Source organism: Opisthorchis viverrini (assembly GCF_000715545.1).
Source record: "Opisthorchis viverrini unplaced genomic scaffold opera_v5_610, whole genome shotgun sequence".
Taxonomy (NCBI): Eukaryota; Metazoa; Platyhelminthes; class Trematoda; order Opisthorchiida; family Opisthorchiidae; genus Opisthorchis; species Opisthorchis viverrini.
The window spans coordinates 226-20612 of NW_008752258.1; the positions used below are offsets into that span (position 1 = coordinate 226).

At 40.0% G+C, this 20387-nt stretch overlaps 1 protein-coding gene across 1 annotated transcript in view; it reads left to right on the plus strand.

Annotated features, from left to right (window-relative positions):
• Window positions 1-3980: 3980 nt before the first annotated feature.
• The window catches only part of T265_15552 (hypothetical protein), a gene marked incomplete at both ends in the record, with an annotated part of 71098 nt that continues 54691 nt past the window's right edge, over window positions 3981-20387 (plus strand). The window contains one exon of the mRNA XM_009178585.1: window positions 3981-4242. Coding sequence (XP_009176849.1) covers window positions 3990-4242 — 253 coding nt within the window. The remainder of the gene's footprint in view (window positions 4243-20387) is intronic.

Below are 20387 nucleotides of genomic sequence, written 5' to 3' on the forward strand. Positions count from 1 at the left end.
TTGTTGTCAGTTTCTATCCAGATTGCCTGAGTGAATGTCTGGAGGTGTAGGCACCTCGGAATGATTGTGTTAAGCTAGTACCAAGTCCCTTCCCCGTCCACCTTTATTCATTTCTTCACAATAAGGCCTTCAAATAAGTCGTGGTTGTACGGCAGTGAAGCATCGGTGTTGAACACTGATGTCATGCTGTCGATGATGATGATGATGATGAGCTAATTGACAGACAAGTAGGTGTAAATGGGCTGTCGAATTATTCTGCGCCGGTGGATACATTTGTAAGTAATTAACAGATGGAGAATAGAAAGCTCCCTCAACCGGGAAGCTTGAGCATTCTTGTAAGATTATTGATCAAAAAAACTATGCTTCCTAATCAGCCACATTGATTTTTGTGCTTTTGTAGTGTAAGCTGAGGTAGTACGCACTAGAGCTGATCAGAATATAATAGTGTGCTGGAAGATATTGTCGGCTAAGAGGGGACATCAAGAAGAATAACAAAAATCTGCCGTTTTTTTCTTCGTCAGTGTAAGCGTAACCTTCAACTTTCGTTAGCTCCGACATCAAAAAAGGTGAAGCACGTTTCGTAGTGTATGATACAAGTACCAAACAGATTGCATAATCCATTTACCAGTAGTATTTAAAGTTTCCAAAGCATCACGTCTACTAGGGATTAGAACTAGTTGACACATAAGGAAGTTTTAGATGATAAACTTCTTCACAAACTCAGTGTTCCAAAAACTGCAGAAAAATCATTCATGTAAAGTGAATCTCAGTTTTTCGAATCAAGCAGAGTTGGATTTTTTTATTGGATGTAAGTTAAACAGAGAGTTTAAAAGCATACTGTGTAACGGATATACTCATATCATTTTGAGCCTACACCAGTAGCTGTGACGCGCTCTTCCTTAGAAAGTATAACCAGCCAAGCACTTTGAAGATCACAATAATTCTACTATTCAGTAGTCCCAATTCGCCTTAAATTCATCCATCTTTTGTTTTTTTAACTGGAGTCAAGCATTTTAGCAAGAGAGGACGACGAGAGTGGCATGATACGGACAAACCGTGCGCAGAGTTGTTTGCCCAAACTGACTAGGTGTACCTAGAGAATTTAGGCGTAGTCCTAGACATACAATTACGCAGTAGACGGGTATGGAGTTTGTACGTTTTTTCACAACAAAAAAAGACGGAAATCCGTTCCTGAAATTGAAGCCCTTCCTGTCAGGATAGGTTGCTTTTCCTCCAGCCCTTGCTGTCTCTCACAGATGGAAAATAGAGCTACCATTCCATCCTTAATTTTCTTCTGCCTATTGAGGGAATAAAATGGCAATAGATTTAGTTACCTTGGTTACAAAGGTATGTTATGTCCTTGGTATGCAGTAGAAAGTACAAACGTCGCTACGGTCAGTCAGAGTGGTAAAGAATTTTGACCTCTAAACCTACTGCAACGGTTTCTTTAATAACCAAATAAGATTCATTAAGCGATAAATAATTTAGCTGATTGATAAATTAAAATCTATTTTGTGATTTTCGATTGAGACTTCTATCAATATTTTGAGAGCATCTGTGTTGTACAATTCCTTATCTACTGAGAACAATTATTCCATCTTAAATACCTCTCTGTTTGAGGTCACTACCGTCACATTGCATTTCACCATTATCTACGCTGTCCTGATACCTTGCACATTGGGTCCTATCACAGACAGTTTTAACCTTTCACCGGCAAAGCTGAAAGGGACTAGAGTAAGGCACTGGCCATGAAAGTGAGCATTCTATCGGCTCTTAGTGGGAAATGTAAAATCATTTGCAAAATGATCCGGGCCTCTGAATCGCGTCCTGTACCCACATTAGCTTTGAAAATGTAGTACATTAACGCGATATCCGCGCACGATAATTCTCGAGTACGGTTTTGTGCAACCATTCATATATTGCCTAAGCAACCGCCCTGGGATCAAATAAGAACTGAAAGATCACCGGGACTCCCTTTGGTGACTGGTTTGACTGGATCCTTGGATCCAAATAAATCAGCCAAACGGATGCATCGTTATACGGACAAAAGTATGAAAATCTTCGGTTTTCGTAAAACATCTCGGAAGTACATCGAGGTCTAAGCAGGGCTGAACATAAGGCTGACGGTCGGTCTATGATCGCAGACTTGACAAAGGCTTTAATGCCAGTGCAGAACAAGTTATTACCTTTATATCCGTAGACCGTGGTTCTATGTTTAGAAAGGTTTAGTATGGGCATGGCGTTTAACCTTGCCCGACTACAATTGTACAAACATACCAGCTAACGGCACCACGGCACTCAACCATTCTTAGTCATACGTGTCTCGCGCAATTTCATTGATCTACCCATTTTCAAGTCACTTATTCTCCTCACTTAACAAACACACTTTCTTCAGACCCAGTTTTTTTAGCATAACAATAATTTCCTAACTAAATCGCTGCAAAAATTCCTATATTGGCACGAAACCGTGTACTGTGAGTTACAAATGATATAGTGTATCAGGAAACTGCTAAATACAAAATAGAAAATGGTGCATTTATTGTGAGAAATTAGAATTTTGCCCCACAGTTCGCTTTTGAAGTTCGCCAGGTTTTGTGATTTCTCGATTTAGTCCATAAATCACTGTGTATTTGCATTCACAAACAAGTTATTTTGCTGTTAAGCGGTCAACCGATGGGTCTAGAATGGTAGATAATTCTGAGAGGTGTTCGACCGTAGTAGTTTGAGAGGGCAGTGGATAACCTGTATTTGAGGGCTATGATAAACCATTCTAGTATTATCGTGAGGCTTAACCAGAAGCATGTGGTAGGCATTTTGGATTTTGTAATTTTGTTGCGTGCCTTTAACCCATGGTTACAATTCTGTGCACGAGTGCACATATGTCTAAGTTTTTTAGTCAACTAAAGTCATTTTTATGCGACAACAGTTGGCTGAAACCTTTTTGTTTACTTTTTGGTGTTTTTGAGCTTGAAATGGCGTAGTTTATAAGGCACGCATCTTCCAGCATAAAGCTCCGTGGTTCAAACCTAATCCCATAATCTCGTCTGTTTCTACCTTTGCCTGGGCAACGTAGCGGTATACCAACCATTGTGGCTTTTTCGCGTAGTGTGACAGCCAGACACCGAAAGCGCGTTCCAGCTGGAGGACGACTTCCTACTGCAATCTGTGCATTTACCTCTTGATTCAAACGTTATTTCCGTCTACTAACATTTATGCCACCAAAGTCTACATTTATCAAATCCAAAGAAACCCATCCCGTAATGTGAAATATTTGAACCCAGTTTGTGTTTAAAGGCATCGAGTTGCATTTTGCTCGCTGTAAACAAACCTGGCTGCTTGAATAAGCTGAATGTATTTCCGTTGGACACTCGGAATCATATCTACTGCTAGTGTTAGTTTCCTCCACGTGCACTAAAACCTACGGGTTCCATTGTTTTGACCTGTGTTTTATTGTCAGACTGTTCTATTTCATTGGACTTCAGATTTTGTTGACGGCACGAATGAGGTAGGCGGACAAATGTGGCCGATATTTGAAGTTAATGACTCTGCCTTCAGACCGATGTTTGGGAAACTAAATACACCTATAGTAAAAAAACTGAATTGAAAAAAAACATAACAAGAATTCACACACCTTAATTCCGGTCGACTTCCACTGAATTGTTTAAATAGATGGGGTAACTTTAAAAAATTGTGAAAATATTGGGAGCTTACTTAAGTTTGTATTTTATACTAGGAATATCAGCGTTACTAAATGTATTTGTCGTTTTATCGTTTTACTGTCGGGTATTCAAAAATAACGCTTTTATAACTGCAGAAGCAAATAATCGGTAATAATTCACAGCTGACTTATTTTAGGCTCCAGTTTCTTCTTTGAAAAAATAATGGTTTAACCTATATTAACCATCGGTCATTGCGCATCTAACATAACTGGGTGGTTCGTCATCCTTCCCTTCTGTTTTTCACCCACTTCCCGTACAGGAACACACGTGATGGAAGGTTCGGGTAAGATGGTTGTAACAGCTGTGGGGGTTAATTCTCAGGCTGGCATAATTTTCACGTTATTGGGTGCCACAGAGGGTGACGCTACCGCTATTCCACCCCCACCGCCGACTGAGTTCGCCACACAAACTGCTAACCCAAACGTGGATCGTAATGGACGCCCGACGCCTGCCGGTCATGGTCATCATGGAACTGACGATTTGAATAAAAGGAACGCGTCACATGTTGCGTTTAGAGGTGAAGGTAAGTTATCTTCCTGTCTTGTATTTCATCAGTCGCTCAGCAGGCAATGCCGTGTACAGTTATCGATGGCTTTATATAAGCAATAATTTCCCGCTGAGAACAAACTGACGCAACCAAAATGTAATGAGGTTTCCTGGCGGAGCAATTTTTGGTTTGTCAACACCTCTTCATGTACAGTTTCAGCTATTTTGCTTCGACTGATTTCGGATCTATCACTACTGTTTGCCAATATTTGGACTCCAACGGTTGGTAGATGGCTCACTGTGGTTATTTAAAATCCTGACGTCAGCTCCCACTGTTTTGCCGTCAACAAAAAAATTCTTTTATGCTTTTTCCTGTTCATGATCACGTCTGCCGTTCCTGACGATCGATCACGATAGGCAGTGCATGGCAAAAAGCACACATATTGCATCCCCAGGGTTTTTATCACTGGTCAACATCTGCCTGCAAAAATCGAATGATTTTTGTCCGAACAATATCGAGAAATAGGTGACTAGCGTTTTAACCAATGGATGACCTGAAAATCCCCCGCTAAACTACGGTCGCTATATGCGCAGACAATTGTACCGAGCGTGAACTGAAAGCAAGTGTGAAACTAAGTGATATGTTGATATTGCAACAGGCAATTATATCTGGCCATATTAAGTGCCCACATATAACGCAGCTACTCACTCACAACAGTATGCATGTGCACAAAAAATTCTGGAACTTCAGTCAACCACAATTTCAGAGAGTTGTTCCATCATTCAGCTTTTGTGCTTCCGGTCGACGGGGATAAAGAATCAACAGAAGGACTGGATTGAAAAATACGGAGGTCTAGAAACGGCCGTGGTATATATTTTCAATGATCCCGCGATGCATAACTAGAATAAACACGTTGACTTTGTAATGTATATACGTGAGATTCTAATGTTTCACGTTTTTGAAATCAGACAAAGGAAAATAATGATGCTAGCCAGGAAATTTATCACATTTAGTCACATTTCAACCGCATTCCCTCCGGAATATTTAACGTCAGAGATGGTTTTACTTATTTTCCTTGATTCAGCCGATAGGTATCGCTCTTGCTACACCAACCCCAGGAAGAAATAATATACATAGAATGTCAACAAATTGTTAATAGGGAAGGTCTATTTGCGTCATACTTTCGAGGGAGAATAGGAGTAGTCTCGATTTCAAAGCACAGTCAAGAAAAATCAATATACCCTGACATTTTACTTTGATTACATCGCCAAATGCTGTATAGAAAGGTTAATAGTTTCCGATTTCTATTGTTAGCACTATACTATTTAAAGCCATGAGCGCCCAACTTAATCGTGACTAATTAAACATGCGGAATAGCTGAAGAACTAACTTGCCCTAACGACGTCCATGTAGTGCGAACAATTGGGGTGGAAGTGATTCAGTAAGAAGGCACGAGATGATGCTAGTATTCAGATGGTGTTTATGTATGCACATTCTGTCGAGACAGGTGTTACGTTGATGGGATGTTTATGCACCACCCTCCCCACAAACCACGTACCATTCTTAGCCAACTGGGGCGGTAGTGCGCAACAACAAGCTAGCTAGACAGTCATTTAGGATGTTTCATGTAAAATTCATACGCAACTGAGCGTTTGCTCGGGTAAAACCAGTTTGTCAGTTACTTCTACACTGTGCACGTCAACACAATTTAAACTGTTATCACTTGGGTATCATAGTTTGTTGGTGCGCTATAGCCAAAATTTGCCGTAAACAAATTCACTTCAACAACGAAGGGAAGGTAGCTAGTAACTGAATCCCATGGCGTGGTTTTAAACTGAAAATTGTTTACTCGTTTAATAACTAAGGTGGTCTTATCTCATCGAGTGGAATAAATGTTTGACAGAGGTTTCATGCGTTTGGGCTTTACATTCTCATATAAGGATGTTGCTCAGTTGATCAACCATCGAATAGTTTGGGTAGTTTCATGGATAATGTTCGAAGTTTCTCTTCAGATTTTACTTTAAAAAAGTCATTTTAAACTAGAATTCCTAGTGATATATTGTAGCTGGTTAAGTCGATTTCATTATTAGAAACGCATTTTTCATATCTTTAGAGGAATAGAAACCTGTGTTCTTCTTTTTACTGGTTGAAAATTGTTCCACCAAGCCAAGAATGACAGGTCAGCTGTGTGTTAACCAGCACCTTTAACTAGCTTGCGTTTTATTAGTAATGTCCCTGCTCTTAGGCTAGTAAAAGCTCTTGGTCAGTGTGATGAACAAATTTGCTTTGGAGAGGACCATGGCAAATGTGTCTCTTATTGTGTGTCTCTCTTATTGCATCTACTAGTGAACTTCTAGGTTTATGGTTTGAAATAATTTTTAATCGACAAAATGCCCCCGGGGAATGTTTCATGTTCTTCATTTTTGTTTGAAGCCAAATATCTCAAATGAACAAAATGCAGTGTAGAAAACTCTAAAGTCTAAGGTTTGAGTTCGGGATCAGGTTCCGGTTCTATCCGCTTGTAATATTAATCCTAGAGGCACAGTTCAAAACGGCAAGCATCACAAGTCCGAATTTTATATACCAGATTCTGATGAGGAGATGAACATCTGTTCTACCGAACCACAATAGAATCAGTTGTTTCTGATTGGCCATCAAACTGCAAAGTCCGGTTAACTTCCCCGTTTTGCTCTAAAATCGGATAAGTTAAGTTTGAAGTAAACAGAAAAATACCTGAGAAATTCTAGACCCTATGGAAGAATTTCTTGTACTTTGCTTTGACTTCCTTTTCTAGAAACACCCCTCGCCTAACATCAGTAACTTAGAAAACTAATGCACTTTATTGTCACCGCGCGACAGATGCCTTTTGTCACAACAACTTAGTGGAAACTACGGCAATAAAGTTCGTTGCCATTAATAATTTAATATCTTTGAGTCCCAATAATAGGGGCCTCACGTAACGATGGCTTAGCAGATGAAAACAGTGCCACCACTGATTCCTTCTAAGGAGATTGGAAAACAACTAGATCTGCAAATACTGTCAACATGGCAGTAATTTGTAGACACAAGCCACATTTTCCATCTGTATTGCTTGTAGAATTTTTACGAAGTATTCAGGACTGCTGTTTTGTTTCCTTTATGTGCAAGTCTAATTAGAAAACAGCTACAGCGAATTGTGATCATATTTGACTTCACAAATGTGATCTTGGTGAGTCTATTTATCATGAAGCTAAACTTGGCCGACATTTTCAACGTTCCGCTTACTGTGTGTCGTGCGAAATACGCCGATAAAGAGAATGGAGCTGATTGTGTGACAAAACTAGTAGTAACACAAATTTTGTCCTAATAACAATGCAACTGAGATGGATTCGCTTAGGCACACCACACGTCTGGAAAAATTTAAAAAATGTGCAAAAACGCCATCTAGTTGCAAGTCAATTAAAAATTCTCGAAGTCCCAATGTCACTTGCTCTTGTGGGTGGAGTAATTTTAATGAATTTCACTTGTTAATTTAGGCGTCCTAAAACAGGCGATACAGGTCACGTAAGTTAAATGGGTTGGTGTGCATAATGTCTACATAGCTGGCGTCATTTGCGCGCTTGGTTGACTCTCAAGGTCGGGTAAATTCAAGTTAGGATGTTTCCTAGTTTAAACTTCAGAAAAATCTGTTGTTGTTACCAGGTAACGTGTCCCTTTGCGGTGATGTTTGAGAATGATAAAACATCTGCATGTAGTTGCGTTGTTTTTAAATAGGTTTATCTTATCATGCTGTAGTTGGAAAGCACATTATTCAACTCTGCTGTTATGATTACGATTTAACTCAATCTGTGGAGCGTCTTCCACAGAAAGACTCGTGTATTCGCCGTTTTTCTAGTACAGAATCGATACTTTTCATACCATGTGGGGGAATACGCATAACGTTTTAAAATTATGTTAAAAATCATACGACTGCGAGTGTAGTCTCCACTTACAGTTGTATACTATGTTACCATCTACTTAGCTTTTCATCCCGGGTGTATCATCATTCGTTTTTAAATTTAGTTCTTCCGTCCTGATGCAATTATTCTGATGACTCTGCACAAAAAGGGGACCACTTTATTCGAGTTTCACTCTTCTTAGAGCTCATCAGCGTTGCATATTCTTGACCATGTTTATGCTTGAACTCGCAACGTGTGACTTGCAGAGAGTCCGTGTTACCAGTACAATATCAGAACCAACGCGCCAGGACGAGATGATGACTGTGTGAAACAGAGTAATGGAAAGCGAGTTCTACGAATTCAAAGCGACCTACAACTAATCAGAAATTACTCAGAAGGTTTCAAGCGTCCCTAGCGCTATCTGACTGGAATGTCTTGAGAAGCGGACCGGTCGATCGACAATGCCAGGGCAGCTACCGTATCTATAGTGTCAGGAAACCCGTTTACATTTTTCAAGCGTATATGGAATCGCCTGTTGGGACGTGATAATTCTTGTACATCCAGTAGATGCGAGTAGAGTGGCGGTCACATACTCACATGGTGGATCAATTTTTCAGAGTTCAGACCTCGGCATGGTCAGGAATGTGCACTACTGAGAAATCCTTGTAAGAGTGGAGCTTGGGGCTAGTGCTTTGCTGTCATGTTTAGAGCTCAAGAAAACAAAAGAATATTTTGTAGTAGCAGAAAATAAATGCCCAAGATTTATTGGATTCGAAATCACTATATCTCGCGAAAGTCAGTACCTGGCGACGGGCAAAGTGATATTTACAGTACCCCGCTGGTCATCTGACATGTGCTACTTTAATGGAGGATAAATAATCTACCACAGGTATGACATTATCCTGGCCAATTCTGAATTCATGACTTGGTCCGCAGGACGCTGGTGTCAAATCATTTTTAAATCTTAAAATCATGTCCCGTTTGTAATTTTAAAAGGCGGTAATGCTACCTTGAAACATCAGTTACGGTTCCTAATTAGCCCTGGTTTTGTGAGCTTGTATCAAGGCCTTTTTACCGTACCGTGAACAAAGTAACCTGCATCTACTTCATCTCTAAGTGTATAGGCCATCCATGACCCTAATCGAAGCAACTGTTCACCATGCCAAATCTTATGCAACGAGAGGTAATTCCATCCCAATTTTCATGTTTCCTGATGTTAGTTACCATCGCCGTTTGTGACAGATCCTATGACTGAGGTATGCTGTTTGCCTTTCACTAATTATCCAGACGGCAGCGCAAGCTATTTGTTTTAAAGCGAAGCGGGCACTTAGGCTTTTCGGAAACTATACATGTAATTTTTTTTATGTATCACGGCAGTGTTCTTCAGTATTGGGAACATCATATCGTTCAAGACTACACTCATCTGGGTGCATCAGAAGTTTTACGTTTGAGAACGTATTATCTCCATAAATCATGATTTCGAAGGTATTTAAAAAAAAACTAGAAAATTGGAGCATTTGTGACAATCAGAACGTTCATTCTTTGGGCACATTGACAAAAGCAGTCCCTGTTTTGGGGAAAATCGTGTAATTTCATTAGGTCGCGCAAGCGACTTAAAACAAAGCAGGAAGACGAATTCACTGCAATTCAACCGTTGTGTTGCAAGAATTTCAAGTGCTTATCATCCGTATAGGTCCCTAACTCCAGACACACGAAGATATTATTTCGAATTAAGCGGAAAACGCGATTTCTTTAAAGCATATCACATGGACCTCGTCGTGACACCCAAGTTGACGTCGAAAGCTTTTTGTTCTGGAGGGCAGACAATGGCAATTAGCTGTAAGTCGGTCTACTACGATGGTTGCTTCAAATTTAGCTAATCATGGAGCCTTGCTTGTCTAAACATGATTATGTTCGTTGAAAAAACTCAACCATTTCCTTAGTGAAATGTATATTCAAGGTTTCGTGGCATTTATGATTGTCTCTCTCACAACGTTGCCGAAAATGTGCCTGGGGCATTCGAATAAATAAAATATTGTAGCCGAATGAATATATCTTACGGCTTTCTAAGTTTGTTCCAAATCAGTGAGAATTTTCAAGAAGGCGCTGTACAGTAACAGCACTTCACATGGTATTTTTTCATCAATGCCTTCTTTAAATATGCGTTACGCGACAAGAATTTGTTCAAACTCATTCTAGACTTGAAGGGGTTTAAAAGTTTCTGTTTGCCTAAACAAAGTCACATTTTTACAATTCCATTAAGGTAGAACCGTGGCCGTTGTCAGGGTGAGCACTTAGAGAACAACGCCCACGCAAAGTGTATCGGCTTTCACTGTTCGTCAAATTATAATTTTACACCAATCTCTGTAGGTTGTTCATCAGGTATTCGCTTACAACAAAACGATTGAACTGAACACTAATTCATATTATTCCTTTCGGATAGACATCACAACACCTGCACACTTTGCTGGATCATATCGCTTATGCTTACCGACAGGCTACTTAATTTTAAATGTCAGTGTTTGATTCGAGTGCATAGCGGAAGGATGTTTAAAACGCTTTGCTGGTTCAGGTAAAGTGCACAGTAAGAATGCATGCGTGGAATGTAACAGAACCAAAGTTTCCTTGCTTACAGCCAGATCTTCCACTAGACAAGCCCCCAGGATACCACACCCTACAACAAACGTGCAAAGAGAGCTGCCCGCGATTTTCTGCGAAGTTGTTTATTGAATTAACAGGTGACGCCTTTCAGCTCTGTTACTGATCCACTTGTACTAATTTGTGCATCGTGTGAGCCAAAACGATGCCTAAGGGTAGACCTAAACAATCGAACCGGGTAATAAATGGCGTGTTGTTTGCGCAGGCATGGAAAAAGAATATATATGGTGGGTGGATTTCTGGTATATTTTTAGTTTTAGGTGGTCCTCTACCTTGGATTGGTGCTGATGCGATCGAATTGGATCAGATGCTAACACTGACGGATTTGCTCAGTCGCTCTGGTAACATATTCGGCGCTTTCTTCCCTAACTTGCATATGTTCAGTCATAACTTACCCAGGGTTGAGCAGCTTTCATCTGCTTGCGGCTTATGCTTCCTTAGCTGAATAATTATATGTTATAGTTTTAGCGCCCAAGGGCATTAGTTTAATCATTAGGAATAGAGGTTTGATATAGAATTCGAAATAAGTCACAAGTGTACCACACCCTTGAAGGATCATGATTAAACATTGTCGTGTTTTCATCCCAGTGCATCGCGAAGTTTTCCTAATTAATGGGTACAATCTGAATGTGAAAAAAAGATAATCAATATGATTAACCTGCGATTGATGAGACTTAGCTCCTAATCATGAGGTTTGAGATTGCATATACTTATTAGTTAAAAATCCGCGATACAAATAACGGAATTTCGTTGCAATGATTTATGTTTAAGTGTACTTCAGAGGAAAAAAAGCGGCTAAAATAGTGTTTAGTGTTTCGAACTTGCCTTCCAAACTCCTTAAAAAGTTGCCAACTAAATGGGTAAACTAAAATGTATCCTAATTATTGCTATTTTGGTCCATGTTGTTCTACCTGTCAGTGGAATGCTTCAAAGACTGACGGGCACAACTTACATGAAAGACAATTATAGGAAGTAAAATGAAGTTACTGAGTGAACCACCTAAATGCAGGTTATACCAGGATGCCCTGTACGGACCAACCACATTACATACTAGTATTCCCAAAATAACCAGTTATGTTTCAGCTACCACTTGCTCTTCAGAAACTATATAAACGCAAGAAGATATGAAATGGTGTCTTTCAAGTGGTGTCGAGAAATTTGCCAGGCGGTTGACAAGCATGACAAACAAGTCAACTCCCACCTGATGAACGCCCTATTCATTCCGTTTTCTTGGAATCTGATACGGTATTGCATGCAAACGCTGGACGCGTTGTAGTTTTGAAGGTCTGGCAATGCATGTATATATACGCTCTGAAACAGTCTGAGGGGTGAGCACTATTACAGTCAGCAGGCTTTTTAATCCGTACATCAACGTCGCGTCGCCACACAAAGGTTAGGTCAATCGTATACTCGATCGTTACTTACAGGTGACTACTCATTATCTTCCAACCAACCTTACCAATGAAGATTTGAACAAAAGATATAAAAACAGTCTCATTTGTTATCAACCAGTTGGGCTGACATACCAGCGTCACTTACACATTCACTAAGACAGAATAAACGTGTTTGGAAACTACCACCTTCAGATCTGCAAAATGCATTCCCAAGGCATCTATTCACGCTGCAATGAGGAAAAATCAGCAACTTTGAAACCGTCCTAGATTAGGCGATAGTTGATTATATGAACACAGACGTAAATGCGGCGTGACAGTGAACTTCCGTTCACCACGTCTGAGAGACAAATATTTTTTCCTGGGAGTTTCGACATGTGGATGAAATCTCATGATAGTCTGACAGTTTTGTCCACCACCCGACTTTTGGTCCTTTCTCGGTGTCCAGACGTCATCAGGACTCTGTAACTTTTTCATAGAGTGTGAGCTTGACTCGTGAATGTACTTTCAGACGGGTTGAGTTTTCCGTATATATCATGCTAAATTAAAATATCAATCCAGATTGGAAAGAAATCCCCCAGAAACGGAAGCTGAGCTGTACAACACAGTCACCGTTACTTTAGGGTAAGCTCTATTTAGTTATCGAAGGCACCGAAATATACTCCTTTTATCCCAGGCACAACCGAAGTGCTGTTTACAAGTGGTTTTTACCAAGAAACCTGGGATGGAACTTCAGATAAACATGTTACCCCTGTTTGAATCACGTTTGCGTCAAACCAACTCAAAGTACAGTTCCTTACCACACCGTTAGTCCGGCAATTTAGCAGGCTGATTACGACCGACTGGTACTGCACAACAGTGAAGATTGTTCAACTGTGTAGACCTATACTGACAGTCAATTGGCTGCTGAGGCGGAGCAATGGCAAGAAACTAATAATGTTTAACCCAGCAGAGACTCACACCTACACTATCTACAGACAGTGCTCCCTACTATTACTGATGTATTTATGAAGTACTCTACAGTTATTGAGTGAAGTTATACCGCGGCGATTCACTCAAAAATGAGCATAGAATAGACCCTGAAAACATGCTTAATTGTTTCAGTCTGTTCTGTGACTTTTCATTAATCCAGTCTTGCCCGAGAAACAATTCAAGCTCACTTTTCTCTCGTCATGTTATCCATTCGGTGTTGTCAAGTTTTTCGGAAGCTGGTCTTTTTCAACTATTCACCTCAGTTCACAGAAGATGGAGTAGGCTTGGTGTTTCAAACTGTTGTCTTTTGGTGAACAATGATTAAAAATGCAGAAGTTTAAATGTGGATCATTCCAATTTTTCTGTTACTATGAGCTGTCCTATTCAAGACGAAGCCTGACCCGATTGGAGGCTAAAACTTTCCAGTATGTTGTTCCGCATACTTGGAGTTGTTGAGATTTCTCTCATATGCCGTCATTTAATATTGTTTTCTGTCTAACGAGGGTACCGGATCTGAGTTTAAACTGGAATGCTTTACCTGCCTTCTTATACAGCAAGCGAATGTTAACTAGATAGTATTTGCGTTTTGACGCACGAAACAGCTAACCTGGTTTTAGTTTATTCTGAATGAAAGCGCTGTAATATAACCTCATTCTTCAGTTGTGTATGGAAGCCGTCGAATTTGGTCTCTTAACAACTTGCTAATGTGTAGAGTGAAGAGCATTGATGACTTCACACTCAGATAGTGACTGTTGAAATATAGTTTGTGTGCTTGACCCGATCAACTATTCGGTTCGAAGAAGTGTTGATGAATAGTGAAATCGATGGATGCGAAAGGCTGCCAGATTAACTCTGGTATGAAGACCGGAATGGTCATGTGGTGTTAAAACAGCATGTTAGTGGTGAGTTTTGCTACGTTTTACCTACTAAGGATTGTCCTCCAAAAATTTCACAGTGTTTTTCCTTCGAATTTAGTGCCAGTAGCATATGGCTTCTCAGAATATCACGGAATTTGGTGATTGGGCATAAATCCCTAACAGATTAACAAGCCTACCAGTACTGCGTTTCGTTTGACCCCCATTGTCTCGTGGGTTGGGCTGCAACATTAGGGCATCATTATGCTGAAAAGGCTTGTATTTTAGTGTGATTGAAGAGGAAGCACATCTTATTTTCTTTTTGTATTTTCATTCTACAAAAATGTCCCTTGAGCTTATAATCAGCGAACAGTCACATCCCGTAACGTCATCAAGCATGCAAAACAAACTCTATGACTGAGAAATTGGTGTTTTCAGTGTGTATCAGAAATATGCTATTAAGGTTCATATCTCTCTCGGTTGACATGAATCACAGTCTAATCCATTCATAAAAGACTTGGTCTCATCTGCCTTAGCTTCAAATAAGACGTGGTCTCTAGCGTTCAACATGAAAAATCTTTGGTTACACGTCATGCTTCTGAACTACTTTCATCACCCTAACAGAAATATGTAGTCCAGTAACGCATTTCCTGAGCAGCTTTGTTTATCTTTGATTTTTCAGGAATGCTGCATTTGTTGAGACATTAAAGTTAATAGTATCCACAGCTTAGCTCAGATAAACTTTTGTTCCAACTGAATGATTTGCTGATACTCTCGGCTTCACTGTTTGGACTGAGTGCACAACTTTCACAAGTCATTTTTGACCTTCAGGCTTACTGAAGTCACAGGGCTCTGTACCACTCATCAAGCGGGGTTGCTTACCTCAGAAACGTTAATTTTGAATTTGCAATTTTGATTTGTTGTAAATTACATCGGATGATCGTTTTTAACATCTGCACCGTGTAAAAAACTAAAAGTAAATCCAGAGTTTTAGTGTGTAACGAAATCGGATTGTCTAATCAAATCAGCAATCAAATTGTTCAGCTTGGCGGACAGGAAAAGTTACAAGATTGCTCGGATAGCTCTTGCACGGCATGTCAGCTGCATCTACTTTCATTTCACATATGCATGTGTTGTTAGCAGCAAAGACGCAATAGGTTCCGAAGCTGTCTAAATTGGAGGTAGCATACCTCGCTAAGAGAAAGTTAGGTTTAGGGTTCAGTGTGACTCTGTAGGGTCATTTCTCACACACATCCTTTGACTGGTGTATCCGCCTTGGAACCGCCAGGGATGGCCTAATGTGGGAAATTATTCAACTGAACGACATATATTACTACTTATTTATTGGGTAGATTGCGTTAGTTGGACTACCCACCTGAGGCGCTGCTTTACATTTAATATTTAGTCTAGCTTCGATACGCGGTTGTATCTGTGCAGTTTGTGCGTCTCCATTACATACACAGCAGCGCCGATTTTTCCTTCCTTAGTTGCATGCGTCCAGTCCAACAGAGCATGCGTATCTACCGATTTGATATCCATGGCGAACGAACAGCAACTGGGCCACCCCTCAGGAGGACAAGTATTACACCTTATATGCTTGCCAGTGCCAGTGGGTGATTGTCATGTGAGGAATGTTTACCCTATGTTGTAGGCAGCAATAACTGGCAAAGGCCAAAACTATGGAAGCTTGAAGCTACAGAAAAAGTTCCGCTTGTATGCAATGGACTAGCCATCCATTCGCTCTGCGGCACAGCTCTTTTTCAAGACGGCCGAAATACCTTCATCAACATTTCTGGCTTTGTCTCTGAAGCTGTTAAGACTGTCGTTCAACACCATCAGCAAAATCATATAAATCTTTTTATTTCCAGTATGTGTAAGTCCATGAATGAAACTTAGTAAAAATCAAATCGGACGTCAGTGAGCTAGCCGGTTGTATCCGTTTGGTCCATGTCATCTTTTACAAAACAAGTTTAAAAAGACAACTTGTTTCGCGGCAAGTTCGCCGATATCTGTATGTGCTTAAATACTATCAATATTGGAGTGACCATAAAAATTTTTCTGACAGTTTGTATGTATTGTAGTTTGTATTTTGCCATTGTGTTCCTGCAGGGAGGCAGTAAGATGTGTTCGAGCTTGAAACCTGATCGGGTCGTTCAGAGAAAGCCTTCAAACCATTCCATTCATGACATATCCTACTACCTGGTGTTTAGCAATAAATACTGCTCCCTATGAGGAGAATAACTCGAATAAAACTAGCGAACATTTGCATATATTGTCATATCTCAATACACGAATGTTTGGTGAGTATGCGGTCCGTTATCCACGGGACGCCTGCATTTTCTCCGTTGCATTTTCTGATTCGTGTCAAGCAAATGTTCCGAATATATCCTACCAACTAATGCGCAGATGATCGCTTTTTGACCTCCGCAGTGCGACTATCAACATAACCTAATAATGTTCCCCAAAACTTACTCACCTTATCCACCCAGTCGAAGTCTACCTAGTTGTTTTGATTTGAGAAGTCATGAATGGGATTATCTTGATGTAGGATTCCATCCTGACTGAGGTAAGATTGTATGGGACGCGTCAACAACCCCAGTTTTACCTAGCACTTCAAACCATATCGCATGTTCTTTTTACAGACATTACATTTTTCCCTATCGTAGTTTACGGGGCCTGCTGGGTTGGAAAAATCACTCTGTCGAATGTTTTATAGTGAGGTGGATTGCGGAAATATCGTGCACAACTTTGAAGTATCAATCAAAAGATACCATTCGGTAGACATCATTCGTGGATTCTATAGCAGCTCTGCTTTAAGAAACCTTAATGTACCTATTCCTTTTGTTTTAACCAATTCTCCCATTTTTTACCAAACAAACGTACACGAACCATTTCGTGTGTTTTCTGCTGCCTTACATTGAGTTCAACAACTTCAGAAGCAAATTATGATAGCTACTATCAGCAAGCACAAGGCCAAAAGAGTTTGTCGCTGAGGTTGTTCCATCATGGAACGAGAAGCAGTGCTACCCAGCATGCCGGCAGTTAACTCAGAATTGTTTGCAACCAGAAATTTACGAGGAAAATACAAAACATCTGTTCTACATTCTCACCCTTACTCCTAGGTACATGCTCTTATCAACCTTACCATCTCCGTCATAAATGCTGGTAGGCATCCAAAAGGCCAACACTTAAATGTTGACGCCTATGGATTTGCTGCTTTCAACATTTAGGTTCTGTACAGGAAAAGCATTTATCTTAAAAACCTATTGTGTTCACATCTCAAATCCCCATAAAACAATGATCAGCCGGAGATTATATTATTGGCATAGGAATTGACAAAATGCCCTTGAAATTCTTATGACCTCTTCAGACCTGGGTGATACTAGTCTGCCTAAATGCTTTACATCACGTTTGATAGAACAGTATTATCTATAGGTGTGATTTTTAAAGTTAAGGGGTTTTTATTCACATTTGTGAACTACTTGCGTTCCACCCCGGGAGGAAAACGAACCCACAGGCAAGCAGACTGTCCAAAGGTCACTCCACATATTGCACTCATGTTCAGCAGACTGGTTGAATCTGTGCCGAGGATTTCATCCCCAGCACCCCGTACAATTAGCCATTAGTGACTAGTTCACAAAATCAAGGTGAAGAAACAAACAACTTAGCCTTCATTAGTGGTGTGGCTCATGTACGTAGCGATTAAGTTTTGAAGCACACCAAGCGATTTTTAATGAGAATGGTTCATTGGGCGAAGGAATGCTATCTAGTCCTTGACAAACCAACTTAGGTTGGCCTTTGACCTCACTTTTTCTTAAAAAAATCAAATAGTTATTCCATGTACCACAGCATAAATTCACTTACGTAACACCGCCAAAATTGACCAAATATTCAGAAGTAATTAACACAGAAGATCCACTGCATACAACATGGTTTTCTTTGTTTGAACGAATTTGTGGGAAACTAGAAAAACTAATATACGGTTTAACGACATGATCGACTTTATTGCAACGTTTTCTTGAAGGTTCTGGGGTAAAATCGTTACTTTTATCTGCCTAAGTTACAAACAATTTAGCTGAGTGGAATGCTTATATTACAATTTGCATTTTTCTTGCTTCGCCAATGTGGTATTTGTCAAACTGTCCTAATTTTATGTGGATCTCTTCATCACTAGGAAATCCTTCTTTGCCCTGTCAATAAACTCACGTACTAGGAAGAGACTTTTCCCGCCCCGCAGCATTCTCTTAAAAAAAGTCGACTGATATTTCCGTGGTTAGAGCTTTCCACTTCTCTCAGCTAACAAACATGTGGACAATAAATAACACACAAGGAGCCGTAGTGTCAATCTGTCTGAAAAAAATAAAGTGCATTCGCGTCATCGGACGCCTTGGACCGCTTTTGCTGTCGAAATGCATTTTACCGATCTCTAGGAAAGGAACAATGTTAGTTTCTTATTACTGACCACATAATTTTAGTTGTAATTGCTTTTCGTTTAAACAAACTCAGCTTTTCGATTCATTACCAAATGATTTCATGCGACTGAACAGTTACATTTGCCTTAACGACCCACTTCAAGCCGAAAATTACTCAACAGTGACTGCTCCACTGGGATGGTAGTCAGCTCACTGACCACTTCATCGTCTACAAATTTTGCGCCTGAGCGGAACGAGATCGCACTTGATTAGGTTTGGTCAAGTATACCTCATTCCCACAAAAGCTGGCCAGGGTACATTTATTGCAACTGCGGGCGAACAACTTTGTTGCCCCCGTGAGCTGAATTGGAAAAATGAATAAATTAGCCGTTCCCAACCTGTGTGCGTGTGTTTGCTGGATGGTTAGTGGGTTGTGCAGAAGAGATTGAACAAAATGTGTAGAGTGACAGTTGAAGGGAAGTATATTCATCTCAAGCTGGCATAATCCGGCGTGTCTGAAATGACGTATATTCTAAAGGTTTATGGGAAACGTAACACGTAATTTTATAAAAGTGTTTTAAATCCACTGAACCATCTCTTGAACCCACAGTATTTCGTCTGATATCTTTTTGTGCTGATATTTTGGGTTGTGGTGTGAACTGGAGATTCAAACATTTTTTCCAACCGAGCCCCAATTGAGAGTGCTCACTTAGGTATTCATCGTCTTGGTAGTAACCAGCTTGTGTTGAACCAATTATCAACAAAATCTCCGCCCCTGAATACCGTCAAACCACACTAGAGGCAGGCAATGTGCCGAACGTTATAATCTGAAGATTCATATAAAAATGGTTTGAACTTCTTGATTGTGGAACAGACATAAGCGTCAAGCCCGTACGAGTAGATATTCGTGGGTAACGCTTAGAGGTCTTTCTGCTAGATTGCATGCCGTGCGTTAAACGTATTTCGTAAATTACGACGCTTTTATACTAAAGCGAAGCTAATCAGGAATTTTATTCACCATCAAGGAGAAGCATGTTCATCATACATTTCATGGTCTGCTCAGATTTCAAAGTAGTTGGGTTGGGACACTCCCCTGATTGGTTAGGTGTTTTATTTCATTTCTAGTCTCTTTGGTTCACATGGGGAAGACACTTGGTTGTTTCCTATACAACTGACTTGAGGTTTATGTCCGCCAACGAAGAGCTGAGATTGATTACTTGGAACATCATATGACGAGAAGACCTTTTCTGAACCCAAAGTCAAGTTCTCTGGGTCATAGCGAAGTGAACTCCCCTGTTTGCTTTTCTTTGGTGGTCCGAAATTACAATCCTCCACTATATTATAGAACAATATTTACTGCGAATTTAGCAGGCTACAAAGTTCTGTTATGACTTCAGCTAACATGAAAATTATAGAGACATGGTTCCCACCGACTTTTCACAACGTGGTGATTTGAGCAACTATTTCACTAGTTTTGTCGGTTAGATTTTGGAGATGCAATTTACCTGGTGAACTGTTTCAGATATAATTTCCAAGCCAAGATGTAATATCCGTTAACTATTCAAAAACATCAAACTAAAGTTCAATTTTTATCCCCTGTAGAAACTGGTAGTAACCTATAAAATATTTATTTAGTGCAACTACATTTTGAATGCGCCCGGAGTATTAGCAAAACAGTGAATTTGCTCGTTCAATTTAACGAGGGGGACGAAAAGATAGATCGCAATACTATAGCACTTTTTTGCCTTCGGCTGCCGCAGATATTAATGATGCATGTATTAAATGAATGTAATGTGCAAAATAGCAAACCAAATGGATATTCCCGAAATGGTATTATGGTGACTTCCATAAAATGCATAAGCTTTTGATCAGTACTTTGGTTTACATAAATGAAGCTCCCTTTTATTATAAATTCTCCTAGTGAACACCAACAGCCTGTTCTTTGGATTGCAAAAGTTAGAGAACCCATCGCATCAA